Here is a 14,891-nt window from a genome sequence, read left to right as displayed (position 1 = left end):
CTGAGTTTTGTTTCCTGAGTCCTGTTCCATGGCCCACTGCGTGTTCGAGGCCACGTAGGCTGAGCTGGGATCATTCCAGTAAGGTACTGAATTTCAAACAAGGAGTCAGCGTGTCTCCAGAAAGCACAGAGGGAGACCAGGTAGGGCAGGGGACACCCCACGGGCCTGCTCTCCACTCGTGCACTGTGTCCACACCTCAAGACGCACAGAAAAAAGCATTACAGAAAGAAGACCTGGAAAACTCATCTTCCTGTAATACACACTGAAATTCCAAAACTGAATCCTGGTTAATTTTCAGAGGCGCTAATGAGGGAAGCAAACAAGGGGACAGAAGGAACAAGGCAAAGAACAGAAGCAGTGAGCAAGTGTGAGCTGCTGACAGCAGAATCTCATTCACACTTTCGGAAATGTCTTGCTGCCTTTGCCCCTGCACGTAGTCAAAGGCCCAGAGGAAGTGGAGAGAGAGACATTTCCTTTGATGACAAGGTGAGAAGAAAGAATACAGTCTTGTCAGCAGTGGATCCCCGCGGGTGCAAGACACTTGGATTATTCTTCACATTCTTCATCACCTTGGGTACTGTAATCACAGGAGCCCTGCGGATTTGCAGATGCTCCAGCCATGGAGAGCTGAGAAAAGGACTCAGAAGAGTCCCATGAGCCAGAGAGAGGGAAGAACAGGGGTGGGAATGAGTGATGAGCCCGCAGCTGAGAGGGGAGCCAAGAGAAAGCAAATGAACGTTATGCACATGCAAGATGCCACTAGGCACATGGAAGACACTGCTAAGCACACATGAGGCACCACTAAGCACACACGAGACACTACTAAGCATACATGAGACAGTGCTAAGCACATGTAAGATACCATGAAGCACATGAGATGCTACCAGGTACTTGTGAGACACCGCTAAGCACACATGAGACACCGCTAAGCACACACAAGACACCACTAAGCACACACAAACACATGAGACACCGCTAAGCACATGTGAGACATCACTAAGCACAGCGAGACACAGGCGAACAGTTCTACCCCCAGGGCACTGATGCTGCCCTCATCTCTGCTTCAGCCCTGAAGGCTCCCTAGCCCTGTGCCAATGGTCCAAGTCTTTTTGTATTATTACATGTTATATACATTATCAATATATAATACATATTGTTTTAAAAAGCTTTCACATCCAGTATCTTGTTTTTGGTTCTGTTCATGTATGGAGGAAGATACTATGCGTTCCCTCCACTTAAAAATCCACAGATGGAGCTCATGAAAACGCAGCACTTTCCTAAGATCGCAAAGCTACTGGGTGGCTGGATTGGGGTCCAGGCTTAGGTCTTCCGGTTCCAACTTCTGCATTTTGCTCCCTCGTCCACCTAAGGAAAACCACAACCTCCCCAGGAGATTTTTCTCTAAGTCAATGAAACACTGAGTTTATTTCAGATGTGGCGGAATTCAAGGGGGTGCCCAACAACAGGAGTGAGTCGGGCAGAAGACAGAGCACGTGACTGAGCACGTGGGCTGCAGAGGACCCGGCCCAAGACAGCACCCCAATGCCTGCACGCCTAATCAGGAGACAATCAAATGGTAGAACAGTAGAGTAAAAACACTCTCGTTATATTCTGACAGAGTCTACTCTGGCCTTTCCAAGAATAGAGTTTCCATTTTTCAATGCAGCAATTCAAGAAACACTGGGAAAGTTGGGTGATAAGGAAAGAGCATGGACAGCCATTTAGACGTTTGCAGGAAGAGGTCGCCCAAGATTAAAATGATGAGAAAAACTCAGCAGAAAGTCAAAAACAGCAGAGGACCCCCTTTTAGCCAACAACAGTAATTAGTTTGTTTCATTAAAACAAGTGGAGATTGCAAACTGTTTTCTAGCTAAAGCAATGGTAAAAGAAAAAAAAATCAGCTGAAGAAAAAAGACACGGGTAGAAAAGGGAACTTCCTAATAGCAAATTTGTGGACCCCAGAAAGATTCGCTTAGAAATAGTATGCATCTCTTTCCTTCGCTAAAGGTTTTCTAAGTTAGAGGAGGTATTCCTTGGTCAAAATGGCTGAGGGGAACAGATGAACTTCCCAAACCCCCATATCAATGAGCAGAATTTCCATTCCATACCCAGTTTGTTTCTGACCACGAACGTTGCCTGTTCGCTGTACACTAAGCGTCACGCCAGAGAACCAAAGCCCAGGAGGCTATGCCCCAGGCAGTTTCCAACTCCCAAGTCATGCAGTTTTCCACCGGAGATTCTCACCCTCCTCCTCCCATTTCCCACTGCACACACACAGCCCTGGAAAAGTTCCCTGAGGATGAATAAATCCCGCCATGTTCACAACTGCCTCAAACAGAGGGGGGCAGAGGCCCAGGGAGCCAGAAACCTGCCTTGCTGAAAGCAAGGACAACACAAGGCCACAGAAAGTAGCATCTGAGTCTTTACTCCAGGCGGAAATGACAGCTGCTGTGTCCAGATACCAAACTTCCATTTTACCAGCTGGCAAACCAAGCCTCAGGACGTGCACTCTTTCTTCATTTGACATGTAATGAACCTATATCCCACCACGATCATGTCTCACTAGAAAAATAGACCATCTCTCCAAAAAGGCAGGGTTTCTGCCTGGGGAAGCTTCATTCGATTACATTATTTCCCTTTCCCAGTGCTCTTCACAATGGACTTTACCGAAGGCAAATTTCATCACAGATCTGTGACATTTGTAAAGTAAGTTACGCCTTCTCGCCGTGGTCATCTTTGCCACGTTGGAATCCCACGCATCCACTCAGAGTGACACAGGCTGTGCATCTCCTCCCTGATCTGCCTGCCCATGAGGAGTGAGAAGGGGGACTGCCTGTTCATCCGGAGTCCCAACACCAAGCCTCATTCCACACAGGCTGGCCTGCCTTGAGCGTGCCTTCTCTTCCCATAGACTCTGGAGCCATTTTTCATTCATTCAAATGTCTGTGATTTCATCACCAAAAAAATGGGGAGGGTTTATCATGCATGGGACAGAATACTAGGCTGAGTCAACCAGCCGGTGCCCAGGAAGCTGCATGAAGTCGCCCTCCACAAAGTCTTCACTTTCATTCCTTACGTGCAGAGCGTCTTTCCTGAGTTCCGGGTCCTCCTGGAGCCAGAGGATTTGACGATGGCTTTAAAGGTTACCTTGGCTTGACCAGAATTCTTAACGGTCTTCTTTTGGGAGTTGATGTCCCTCATGGGACACACTGGGACATATGTTAGTTTTGAGATCCTAGAGAAAAATCTTTATGGGGGCAGAAAATGCAATGTGTGGATATCAGCTGGGGACATATCTGCTTCAGAGGTAGAAAACCAATTAAGATAAAGCTTTTTTGAGTCTGCAGCTCTAGGAGAGAGAGAGAGAGCACGGCTGTGATTTTAAAGAGCAGCTCAGAAACACCACTCCTTAGCCAGCGGCTCCAAACTGATTGAAAATCTTTCTTCATAAGCCTTCACCCACGGCACTCAATGAACTCTAATTGTAAGTCCAGTTAAAGTCTTTTGATTTCTGGTTAATAATACTGGATTCTCCTTAGCATATCATTCTTTCTAAAGCTCTCTAAAAGGAATATCAGAGAGAAAATATCCACAAAATCAAATATAAATAAGCACCAGGAACATCCTTTGGCAGGAAAGACCATTCCAGTTAAAATGTCAGGAATAAAAGTTTTGCTTAGAAAATGTAAAATGAATTTTTTACACACACGATTTGACCAACACAGTCTGTGGGAAAGGATCTTACATCAGCCGGCAACCAAGTTTAGCTTCAGTCTCGTTTCTTCCCTACCGGTCCCGGAAAGAATACATCCGTAACCCCCAGGTGAAAGGTGAGTCTGAGACCCCGACATCCTTGTTCCCACTCTCTCTGCCTTACTCCTTTTTGTTTGTTTCCTTTTTCTAACTTCTGTGGACACTGGGCTCGCAGGCCTGACCTGCAGTTTTCATTTTTCCATGCAGAGACTGTGCCCAGCAGGGGGTGTTCTCAATCGGTCTCTCCCATCTCTAACTACAAGTCCAAATCCCCAGGGGTGGAGCAGCTGGAGTGAGTGAGGAACTACTTACCTTCAAGGTCATCCTGATAAATGACGATCTCCTTCTCTCCCTCCAAATGAACGGCTGCGGAGAGAAAGGCTGTCACCTGATTTGATATGCAAAGGTTTCCCCAAAAGCCCCCATTTTCCCTAATTCACCTCTGCATTCGGACTACAACCTGTGATGAGTCCTCTGGGGCCATCCTAGCTGATTACAGAAGTGTCCTGGTTAATAGTTAGCACGTCTCAGCTCTTCGGGGTGGATGCAAAGGACCACGTGGGTGAGAAAAACGGAGTGGCTCACTTAAAACCATAACGAAGGACTCAATCCCATTAAGGAATCTGTGTCGTGCAAAATTAAAACTCAGAAACAGGACGGCCTTCTAAGTGTCATTATGTGCTGAAATTATATCACTCATGGAGTATAAAGGACTAATTCTGAGCCACTTGAACTGGGATTCCAGCAAAGAGCTTTCTGGAGGTGAGGCACATTCATTTTAGACTGGAAATGTCAGCCTGGCTGTCCCCATTCCTACAGCGACGCTGGCGGAGATGTCAGACAGCAGCGACCCAGCCTGTGCCATGCTCTGCACACAGGGCGTGCTTACAGCTCACATCGAGTTGGGAGGGAAAGAGAAACAAATCACACACAAACAGCCAAGGCTTCCTGGGCACCGTGAAAACCCAGGCGTGAGCGGCCTACCTTGTAACTTTCTGAGGTCCATGGGGTCGAGAGCAGCCACCGCATCCGAGACCCTGGAGGGTCGGCTGACGCCTGCGCTGTTCACTGCTCTCACTCGGAATATGTAAGACCTTCCTTCAAAAAGCCCCGTGACTGGGTATTTGCAGATTTTCACTGGCGCATCATTGCACTGAACCCAATTATTCGTTCCTACTTCACATCTTCAAGTTAAAACATTAAAGAAATAACAATAGCAAATGTGGCAACCTACTAAATTTATATAGGTATATACATATATACACGCACCAATTATAACAGGAAAATATCTCATGCCGGTAAAATCCATGCTGCTAAAATACCGACTTGTATAGACAAACTTTAAAAGACAGAGCTATTTAGAAAATGCAATACATATATTATATGTAATATCTATTATATATATAATATATACCCATGAATCTTAATAATTTATAGCCAAAGATCAGTTCCTGTCATCAAACACATTTAGACAAAAATGTCCTCAAAGTTATTTTAGCCGTTTCCTGAACAGTTCTTTCTCCAACTTATGCGACATAGTCACGGCACCCCCAAGCTGCAGCTTGGTCTGTTTGAGGCCCAGGTTAGGGAAACAGCCTTGGCCCCCTCTGCCTACAGACAGCTCCCATTCCTCTCTGTGGGGCCAAGGACATGGGTTCCCCGGGAAAGCTGGCTTAGTCTCCCGGAATGACATTAGGACATTCTAGAATGGTTCTCGTGGAATTTGGAAGTCTTTTCAAAATATTAACTTCTGACCAGAAACCTAAAAATATAGGAAAGATTAACCTCCATTTTTCACAGGTTGAAAAATGTAAAAACAAAACCTTCTTGGGAAGGCAAGGTGGGCGGATTACCTGGGGTCAGGCGTTCAAGGCCAGCCTGGCCAACATGGCAAAACCCTGTCTCTCCTAAAAATACAAAAAGTAGCCAGACATGGTGGCGACTGCTTGTAATCCCAGCTACTCAGAGGCTGAGGCAGGAGAATCGCTTGAACCCAGGAGGTGCAGGTTGCAGGGAACCAAGATTGCTCCATCGCACTTCAGTCTGGGTGACAAGAGTGAAACTCTGCCTCAAAAAAAAAAAAAAATCTTCATGTTAAATCCCCAGAAAAGAGCCAGTTCAGAAAATCAGTCTTCTGGAGGCAGCACTTCAACCCCAGAGTGGTGTCTTCATCTGGGAAAAAAAAACACTCCCCCCTAAGCATCCAGCATTTTTAATGAAAGCTCTCTGATCCACCTGCCCTGGCCTGTTTTAGCCAAAGAGAGTGACAAGGTTGAAATCAAATGTCTGGCAGGAAAACCTTCAACTTCAGGCAACAGCTGGCAAGTTGCAAGCCTGAAGGAAGGGCAGGGGAGGAGCTGCATCCCCCACTTCCAAAAGGTTCTATTGCTTTGATTTTCACGTTTGCTTTTTTCACAATGAGAGGAGGTGCGTGGATTGTTAACTGAGATGGCGCAGGAAATGGTTTTTGTCAACTTAGCCGGAAAACTAATCAGATGTCCCAGGAGAAAAGAGCATCACTTTGAGGGTTTGTTTTTCTTGTTCCTCTTGTCATTGTTGCTTAACTCAAGGTAAGCCCTGAATGGCAGTCCCTACTATTCCCAAAATATTACTTTGATGGCAAACATTTCACCCCACAAGCAGCTTCATTGGAAAAGAGAATTTAATGAGCGTAAAAAAAGAAAAAAAAAAGCAATTTCCTCTTTTTTTCCTGAGATAATCACCTTATTTTTCTTTTTAATATACATACAAAATTTTACATTCCTACCAGGAACCATCCACTTACACTATCTGTCTCCTTTCTAAACTCATTTTCTTTAACTACAACTTACTCTAATAACTGGAATTTGTATTTAGGGCATAAATTGCACATCCAATAAGCCCACTGGCTCTGCTCAGTATGCTTCCCAGGCGCTGAGCACTGTCCCCAATATGGGAAGTCAAAGAGTTAAAGCCCCACTGGCTCCAACGATGACCTAAATGTAAGTTATCAACCCAAACACAAGCTCCAATATTTCACACTCTGAAGCTCCGGATTTTTTTACTTGGAAACAAGAACACCTTATTCCTCCATAGAAAAAGGAATGGAGCTTCAGTAGAAATGAGCCACTTTGTCTCTCAGGAGGGAAGGACAGTTCCAAACCTCAATTCTGCTCAAGCCAGGGCCCTCTCTGGTACAGGGCGCAGCGCAGACCTCAGCAGAATCCCAGCACCGGGCTGAGAGCGAGCCTGCGGACATTGGTGGGGTTGGTTCCTGGGTGTGCAACAGGCAAACAAGGCTCCACCTTCAACTAAAAGAAACCAAGTGTGGTTCTGCCGGGCTCAGCCTACTTGGTGTATTTACCAGTCACCTAATCAGGACCTTACACAACCAATTAGCCATGTACCTAGAATGGGAACCTCAACTTGCGTTGAGAAAGATTTCCCAATATATCATCCGTGGTAAGATTCAATGCAGGAATATTTTCATTCCCAGGAGAAGGCAAGGCACTCACCGGTCCACAAAATAGCCCATGACGGGGCTCTCGGTGGTGGTGTTGGGGGGCTTCCAGGTCACGATGACGTAGTCTCGGTTGGCCTCGTGGCACTGCAAGTCCATGGGTGCACCGGGGGCCCCTGTGACCAGCGGGTCAGCATCTTGGGGCAAGGAGAGAAAAGGCACATGCGTGTCATTTGAGGGCTGGGGTCACTGCAAAGCCTGTTCACAACTCCTCCAAGCTCCAATTCTATCCACTTGATTTCATCCACCGTTTAATCCTCGTGTTCAAATTGCTACAATATTTCTTACTCTGGTGGATTGGTGACAAGAAATATAATAGTATTTATGAATTAATCTTCAAAACCTAGAATCCTCGACAAAACACTCAAATCTAAAATTTTCCATCATTAGATCCCAAGTTAAAGGTCATCTGCTCCTGGTCGTGTTATATTGCATAACATGAGCGGACGAAACAGTAACGACAATTCAGCATTTCTAACACCTGAGAAATATCACCGAGACACTCTTCTATTTCAAAATCCTTAGACAATTGGGTGGCTTACTCTTTTTGCCAATTTTGAGCAAATGTTTGTATCATTCATTTCTCAGTCTATTGACCATATGGCAATAAGTTTTTGTTTCTAAATTTTAATAACAGCTGCATGAAAACCAACAGAGCAACTTAGAAAGCTAATACACTGAATGTTTATTTTCTTGTCTAAAATATGTATTTATTTGGTAACCATGGCTGTCCTGTGACACATTCTTAGCGGTGTAAGCACTATCCAGTTTCCTGCTCATGTATCCTCAGCGTATTAACAGCTAAGGATTTCTTGACATTGAGCCAAATAGTTTTCTCTCATATTTAAATCCCTCGGAAAGCGATGAAAATGGTTAAACTCTCCACCCTCGCTGTATTTTCTTCCTGTTGGTGGTGCTGAGTGAGCAAGGTGATTTGAGCCATGTTGTATTCACTGCCTTTTTATGGGACGGAGCGTCACACCAGCAGGCATACGCAGAGGATGGAAGGGACAGTTAGTGCCCATCTAATAACAGCAGTGGGACTTGGTAGAAGTGCCTCACAGACTTGCAAGCTTATGCTATCTTGTGGGAAATGACGAAGGTGAGATGCGTTTGGTTGACATGTGTTCTCTTTCTTTTCAGTTAAATATTCCTTAATGATACAGTTCTTCCTTTAAGCTCTGATCTGGCGGAAGCAATGGGAAAAATAATCATGATGAGGTACGGATGCTCCCTGCACCCCTCTGAAGCTGGAGGCAGGTGGGAAGGCGAGAACCCAAGCAGCAGGTAAGGACGGTCAAGATGATCAGCATGGAGCTGGGAGCATGGGAGCCTGAAGCGCAGCAGCAGCCATGCAGCGCAGGGGCACTCATGCCCTCCTCGTAGGTCAGCTGTGCCTCAGCAAGGAGGCTGCCCCTAAACCCAGAGGCTTCGGAGGTGCGGCCCAGGCAGAAGTGGGAGGGGAGTGGAACAGACACTGATAAAAGCACAGGGAAGGCTGGGTGTGGTGGCTCACACCTGTAATCCCAGCACTTTGGGAGACCAAAGCTGGTCAATCACTTATGGTCAAGAGTTCAAGACCAGCCTGGCCAACAAGGTGAAATCCTGTCTCTACTAAAAATACAAAAATTAGCCGGGCGTGGTGGCACACACCTGGAGTCCCAGCCACCTGGGAGGCTGACGCAGGAGAATTGCTTGAACCCAGGAGGTGGAGGTCATGACCGAGATCAGGCCACTGCACGCCAGCCTGGGTGACAGAGCAAGACTCAGTCTCAAAAACACACAACAAAACAAAACGTAGGTGGGCCCCTTCTGCTTAGCCACGTGATGCCAAAAACACTGCAACTTTACAACAGGAACTCACACTCCAGGCTCCAACCAAGTTTAAATCCCAGCTTCTCCACCCTAGAGATATTCCTCATGCCTCTGAGGCTCCATGGATTCATTTGGAAAACTGAGAACACTATTACCTTTTGCTATTGTTCTAAGAATCCTACGTTACATATACATGGATGTTTATGTAATATACACACATACACGTGCACACCTATAGGCTATATACAACAGACACTATATATATATATCACAATGTTGTCTTTCTTTTCCTAAAATCAAATTAGTGAAGCCTTCAAGGTGAGTCTGCTGTGAGGACGAAATGTACCCAGGACCCGGCACACTGCCTGACATAAAGCTCCCAGTGACGGCTGGCTGTGTCGGCCACAAATGTCTTAGCACGAGTTTCACTGGAGTGGGTGGTGGAGGTCATGGCACTGCCTGTCATCATCATGTCTGTTCCTCCAAAGCCAAAGTCCAGAGGGAATGAGTCGCTAGCGGGAAACTAAGGAAGCTCTTCCCTGGGATCCAACACTGTGGCCCTCTTTATCCTTGGCCTAAATTCCCTGAGAATGAGTGAATCTGGTGCACTCACTCTTAGGAATCACTTTTCAAATGCTAGCAAGTATACAAACGATCAAACAATGATGATTCTGATCTATCCCGGATTGCGTCCCGATTCTTCCGTCTGCTGTCTGGAGGAAGCACCTGGCATGTCTGGGCACGGAGGGAGACCTGGCACCACACAGGAGTCTCCAAGGAGCAAAGAGGTCTCACCACCTCCTGACTCCTTTCCCAGTGCCTCCCTCCCCCCGGGGCCACCTCCCCTCCCCGGGCACCCCCGGGATCTGCACCCTGACAGCCCTGCTGCCACACCTCTGACAAACAGGAAGGCGCTGTGGTCGCTGACGCCGCCCCGGGACACAATGCGCAGGGTGTACAGGCCCTCGTCGTCCTTGTGCAGGTGGCTGAAGGACAGGGAGGCCTGGCCTTCTCCAAAGAACATCTTCGTCCACTTGGACTCCTTCACCAGCACGTCTGAAAGAGTGGTAACAGGAAGGTTTGCATCCGAAATCACCCCAGCAGGCAAAGAAAGCACCAGCGCCAGCTCACAGCGGGACAGGACAGTGGAGCCAGACACCACGAAAGCCACAGAGCCGGACCTGACCAGGTAAAATCCCAACTACACAGAAGCACAGGTGTGAATGGAGCAGCCACAGCCCAGAACACGGGCTGCCACTGAGCAGGTAAAGGTGGGACGTGCTGTGAGCGGCCGCCAACTTTGTCCTCAGGTGAGCTGGGTTCACCTGGGGGCTCGCTGCTTCTCTGCTGGACGGCCGCTGCCCCACCCGGCTTCTTCCTGCCCATGAAGGGATCACAGGGGTGTGCAACTAAAGGGCCTCACATCTCCAAAGATCCCAGCATAGACCCTCCGCATCATCAAATGCTAAAACAAAATGACTGGCAGGAAGAAGAGTAGTACTGAGGTAGCGTTTCTGTGTGGAGACGGCACACAAGCTCCGGCCGGCCCCTTCCACGCAGCAACAGAGATGGCATGCGAGCTCCGGCCGGCCCCTTCCACGCAGCAACGGAGACAGCACACGAGCTCCGGCCGGCCCCTTCCACGCAGTAATGTGCATCAAATGCAATCCACATCACACCAGGTCATTCTTTCTGTCATTGTACAAGCGGTCAGTCCCTAAGTGACTGCTCTAGATTCAGGATCTCCCTCTCCAGGATTCTCCTGGACGAGGTTCAAGGTCAATGATGGGCAGCCAGGTTCTCCGTGGTCCCTCACTTTGTCTGGAGCTGACCCGGCGGCAGAGAAGAAGGCCACACTGACACCCACGTTTAGAGGACATTTCTACCCAAAACCTCCTGCTGTGCATCCGGGTCTGGGCCCTGTCCTACTCACCATCGCGGTACCACTCAGCGCGGGGCTGCACCCGCTTCAGGTCAGGCGTCACCAGCATGGTGCACTTGAGAGTGACCGTCTCGCCTTCTCTCCTGAAGGTGACCCCAAACTTCTCCAAAAACTGGACGTCGAAGTGCGTGTACGGAATCACTGATGACAGGGGCACTGCGCAGAAACAATGGAGACTCTCAGGGCCGAAGGGCAGGAGCATGTTTGACAGCAGGCACACTCAGGCCACCACCACGGAAACACGTCTTTGTCACCATCACACGGCATGGAACACCCATGGCCGTGTCCATCCTCCAGATGGAATGTCTGTGTCCTCCCAGAATTCCAGTGTTGAATCCCTGACCCTCAGTGGGACAGTATGAGGAGGTGGGGCCTTTGGGAGGTGATGAGGGTGACGTGAGGTCATGAGAGTGGGGACCCCAGGGCGGGGTGATGAGCGCCCTTGGAAAAGGAGGAAGAGGCCAGACCTTCCTCTCTTCCATGTGAGGAAGCCGTGAGCAGACGTCATCTGCAACCCAGAAGGAGGCTCCTCACCACAGCCCATGCCTGCTGAGTCTCAGATTCTGCCTCCAGAACCGAGAGGGTCAATGCCTGCTGTCTATAAACTGCCCCTGCCATGGCGTGCTGTTCCAGCAGCCGAAGCTGAGACAAGCCACTGCTGAAGAATTAAATGTCAAAAAGTCAATTTTGTGGTGTCGTTAGAGGCAGGGCTGAGAACCTGACTGCATGTGAAAAGTGAAGGTTGAAATAAATCCTACCTCAGCTTCAAGCTGTGGTTTCTGGCAAGCCACATGGACTTTGAGGCTATGGCTGCCTCATCTTCAAAACAAACGGTGGTATTTTCATCTGTAGAGTTTCATTTAGAGTGCACCCAAATGGACTAACTGGGTCCAGAGGTGTCAGCCTAGTTACATTTCAAAAATATGTGTGGCAGGGGGAGAAGTACATACGTGTCAGGGAAAAAAAATCTATATTGAATTTTTAAAACCAAAAGAACTGTATGATTTACAGATTCATGCATGTAGGGGAGTTTAAACAACAGCTGCAGGCTGGTACGGTGGCTCATGCCTGTAATCCCAGCATTTTGGGAGGCCAAGGCGGGAGGTTCACTTGATCCCAGGAGTTCAAGACCAACCTGGACAGTATGGTAAAATCTCATCTCTACCAAGTACAGAAAAATGAGCCAGGTTTGGTGACACACACCTGTAGTCCCAGCAACTTGGGAGGTTGAGGCGAAAAAATTCCTTGAGCCAGGGAGATGGAGGCTGCAGTGAGTCAAGATCTCACCACTGCACTCCAGCCTGGGCTACAGAGTGAGACCCTGCCTCAAAAACAAACATAAAATTAAAAAGCCACTGCAAACATCAGGAGCGTGGTTTCCTCCTAAGGGTGTGGGAGATGGGCAGGAGCAGCACATCGTGCTTAGAGTGGAGCGGCACAAAGTGCTTTCACCATCTCTGGGGTCGTTTCCGTTCTTGGAAAATAATCAAAGCTGCCCTGAAATGTACACCGTAAAATGGTTAATTTTGTGTTATGTAAATTTGACTGCAATGAAAAACAACTGAAGCAAAATAGCAAGATATTTCCCTCTGTTAAACTCGGGTGGTGAACGTATGAGTATTCTTACATGGTGATCTATGCTGTAACTGCACCACGGCTCTTCTTTAGGAGGATAACGTTTTAACAGACAGAAGAGGCCCGGGGATGGGACCAGGTGACCGCCAGGACCTGCCCAGCTCATCAGTGCCTGGTGCAACTCTCCACATGGACTCCATGCTGTCCCAAGGCCTGGGTCTACACAGGGACGCCCAGATCTCCCGGCCTCCCCAGGCTCACCTTGTCCTGGTCCCTACCTGCCTTTTGGTGGTCTTGGAAGCTCACTGAGTGTTGAACACAGCACAGCAATAAAATTCACACAGAAATAGCAGGCAGAGGCCATGCCCAGAGAGGCCAGCAGCTGCCAGAAGGCTCCTCCCTCCATCCTCACTTTGGTCAACTCTCCACTCCCAGCATGTGGCCTGGAGCATCTAAGCCTCACATTACAGTAAAATCAGTGCTTCCATCAGAATATACAGTTCCTCTCTGGGAAGTTCAGGCCAATCTAAATCTCACTCCCAAGTCATAAACGAGCTGCAATGAAAGTGCATCCATCATGCCCCAGTCCTCAAGATGCCCTCACGGGGACCTCCTCTACTCACCTGACATCGGTCACCCAGCACATGGGGCTGCTAGGATGAAGCCAGCCCGGGGCCAGAGAGGGCTTGGCCTCCTTTCAGCGTTCCCAGGCCTGGGGAGGTTTCTGGCCCAAAGCCTGCTGCACTGCCCTCATTTTGACCTGAAGTCATTCGTTACAAGGACCAAGAGACTTTTGGAGAAAAAAAAGTATCCTGGCACAGCACGGTGGCTCATGCCTGTAATCCCAGCACTTTGGGAGGCCGAGGTGTGTAGATCACCTGAGGTCGGGAGTTGGAGAGAAGCCTGACCAACATGGAGAAATCCCTATCTCTATTAAAAATACAAAAATTAGCCAGGCGTGGTGGTGCATGCCTATAATCCCAGCTATTCAGGAGGCTGAGGCACGCAAATCGCCTGAACCTGGGAGGCAGAGTTTGCAGTAAGCCGGGATCGTGCCATTGCACTCCAGCCTGGGAAACAAAAACAAAACTCCCTTTCAAAAAAAAAAAAAAAAAGTATCCTTAAACATGAAACACAGCCACATGATGCATTCAGGTCAAAATTCTGGACGTCTCTTTTTTTCCAATTCAAAAATGTAAAGTCTCTCCAAGTGATGTTTTCACCGGTCTAAAAATACCACCTAGCCATAGAATTGCATGGGAGCAAAGTGTCAGCACACTAACACTGGCCAGGAGAAACTTGGAAGCGTTTTCTGAAATACAATTTTTGTAAATACAATTGGCCTTTGGGAAAGCTCTTTTTCAAATTGCACACTATGTCACTAAACACTTCACCGCACAAAAGGGGAACCAAAACCACTTACATCCAATCGGGAGTCCCACCGAATGGAATGGCTCCTCGTCCCCCCGGAACCCTGCAAGACAGCGGAGTGAGAGCAGCAAAGAGAGAGAAAAGGAGAGGGAGGGTGCCCGCGAGAGCCCGCCTGGTACTCACTTCTCACCACCACCGCCGCGTTGGTGGACACCTGACCGTGGCCATTGGTCGCCACCGCCGAGTAGGTCGCGGTATCATCGAAGTCTGCCCTTTGAGAGAAAAAAACGAGAGAAAGTCTGCAGGACTGTTCTGTGAAAGTCAGTGACCCGAATTGCACAAAAACATTCCTCGAAAGCAAATCATATGACGTGGGTCATTTGTTCCTGAGTGATCTGTGCGAGAACAATGCCAACTCTGTCCTTGGAAAGGCGAGGTGCCACTCGGGATTAATTACAGACATGATGAAGGCCTGATCCCAGGCGAGGGCACAGCTTTGACTTTAAGAATAAAAAGGTACTGGCGCTTCTGAAAATCCTTTGTTCATTCTCAAGGAGAAGCTCGATTCCACGCTGGTCTTATTTTTCCACCTCTGTAGAAGGTGGGGTTTCATCTTGTCCATGAACAGCCTCCTGTGACCTCAAGCTCCAACAGAAACCACTCATGACGGGACAATACAGAGCCTGCCTGGGACAGCCGCAGACCTGCTCCGTGTAGGAGCAAGAATGCTGCCACAGAAGAAGGCAGAGCCCTGCTTCAGGGATGCCCTGACCCATGGAGGGGAGTCCATCGCGTGCCAGTTCTAGGGGAGTCCCGGAGATTCAGCTTTGCTCCACTCTCCCACGTGATCCTGGTGCACACCGGCATTGAAGAGCGGCACCTGAAATGCTCTCCTCCTGGTGCACACAGGCATTGAGGGGCTGCACCTGAAATGCT

The 14,891-nt window shown here is 48.4% G+C and overlaps 1 protein-coding gene across 4 annotated transcripts in view; it reads right to left on the bottom strand.

Moving 5' to 3' along the window:
* The window catches only part of MYOM2 (myomesin 2), a 116,861-nt gene that overhangs the window by 73,179 nt on the left and 28,791 nt on the right, over window positions 1-14,891 (bottom strand). For all 4 annotated transcript variants that reach the window (XR_004263475.1, XR_004263474.1, XM_032260305.1 and 1 more), the window contains 7 exons: window positions 14,139-14,227; window positions 14,008-14,058; window positions 11,001-11,165; window positions 9,962-10,123; window positions 7,248-7,389; window positions 4,738-4,937; window positions 4,066-4,119 (listed from right to left, as the gene is read on the bottom strand). Coding sequence is in view for 2 of the 4 variants with exons in the window: in XM_032260305.1 (XP_032116196.1) it covers window positions 4,066-4,119; window positions 4,738-4,937; window positions 7,248-7,389; window positions 9,962-10,123; window positions 11,001-11,165; window positions 14,008-14,058; window positions 14,139-14,227 (863 nt within the window). In the remaining 2 variants the exon portion in view is untranslated. The remainder of the gene's footprint in view (window positions 1-4,065; window positions 4,120-4,737; window positions 4,938-7,247; window positions 7,390-9,961; window positions 10,124-11,000; window positions 11,166-14,007; window positions 14,059-14,138; window positions 14,228-14,891) is intronic.

The sequence above is a fragment of the Sapajus apella genome, unplaced genomic scaffold (assembly GCF_009761245.1).
Source record: "Sapajus apella isolate SASKATOON/1434 unplaced genomic scaffold, GSC_monkey_1.0 scaffold116, whole genome shotgun sequence".
Classification (NCBI taxonomy): Eukaryota; Metazoa; Chordata; class Mammalia; order Primates; family Cebidae; genus Sapajus; species Sapajus apella.
Note: the sequence above shows the minus strand (reverse complement) of the source record. Positions and strands in the feature narration are given on the sequence as shown.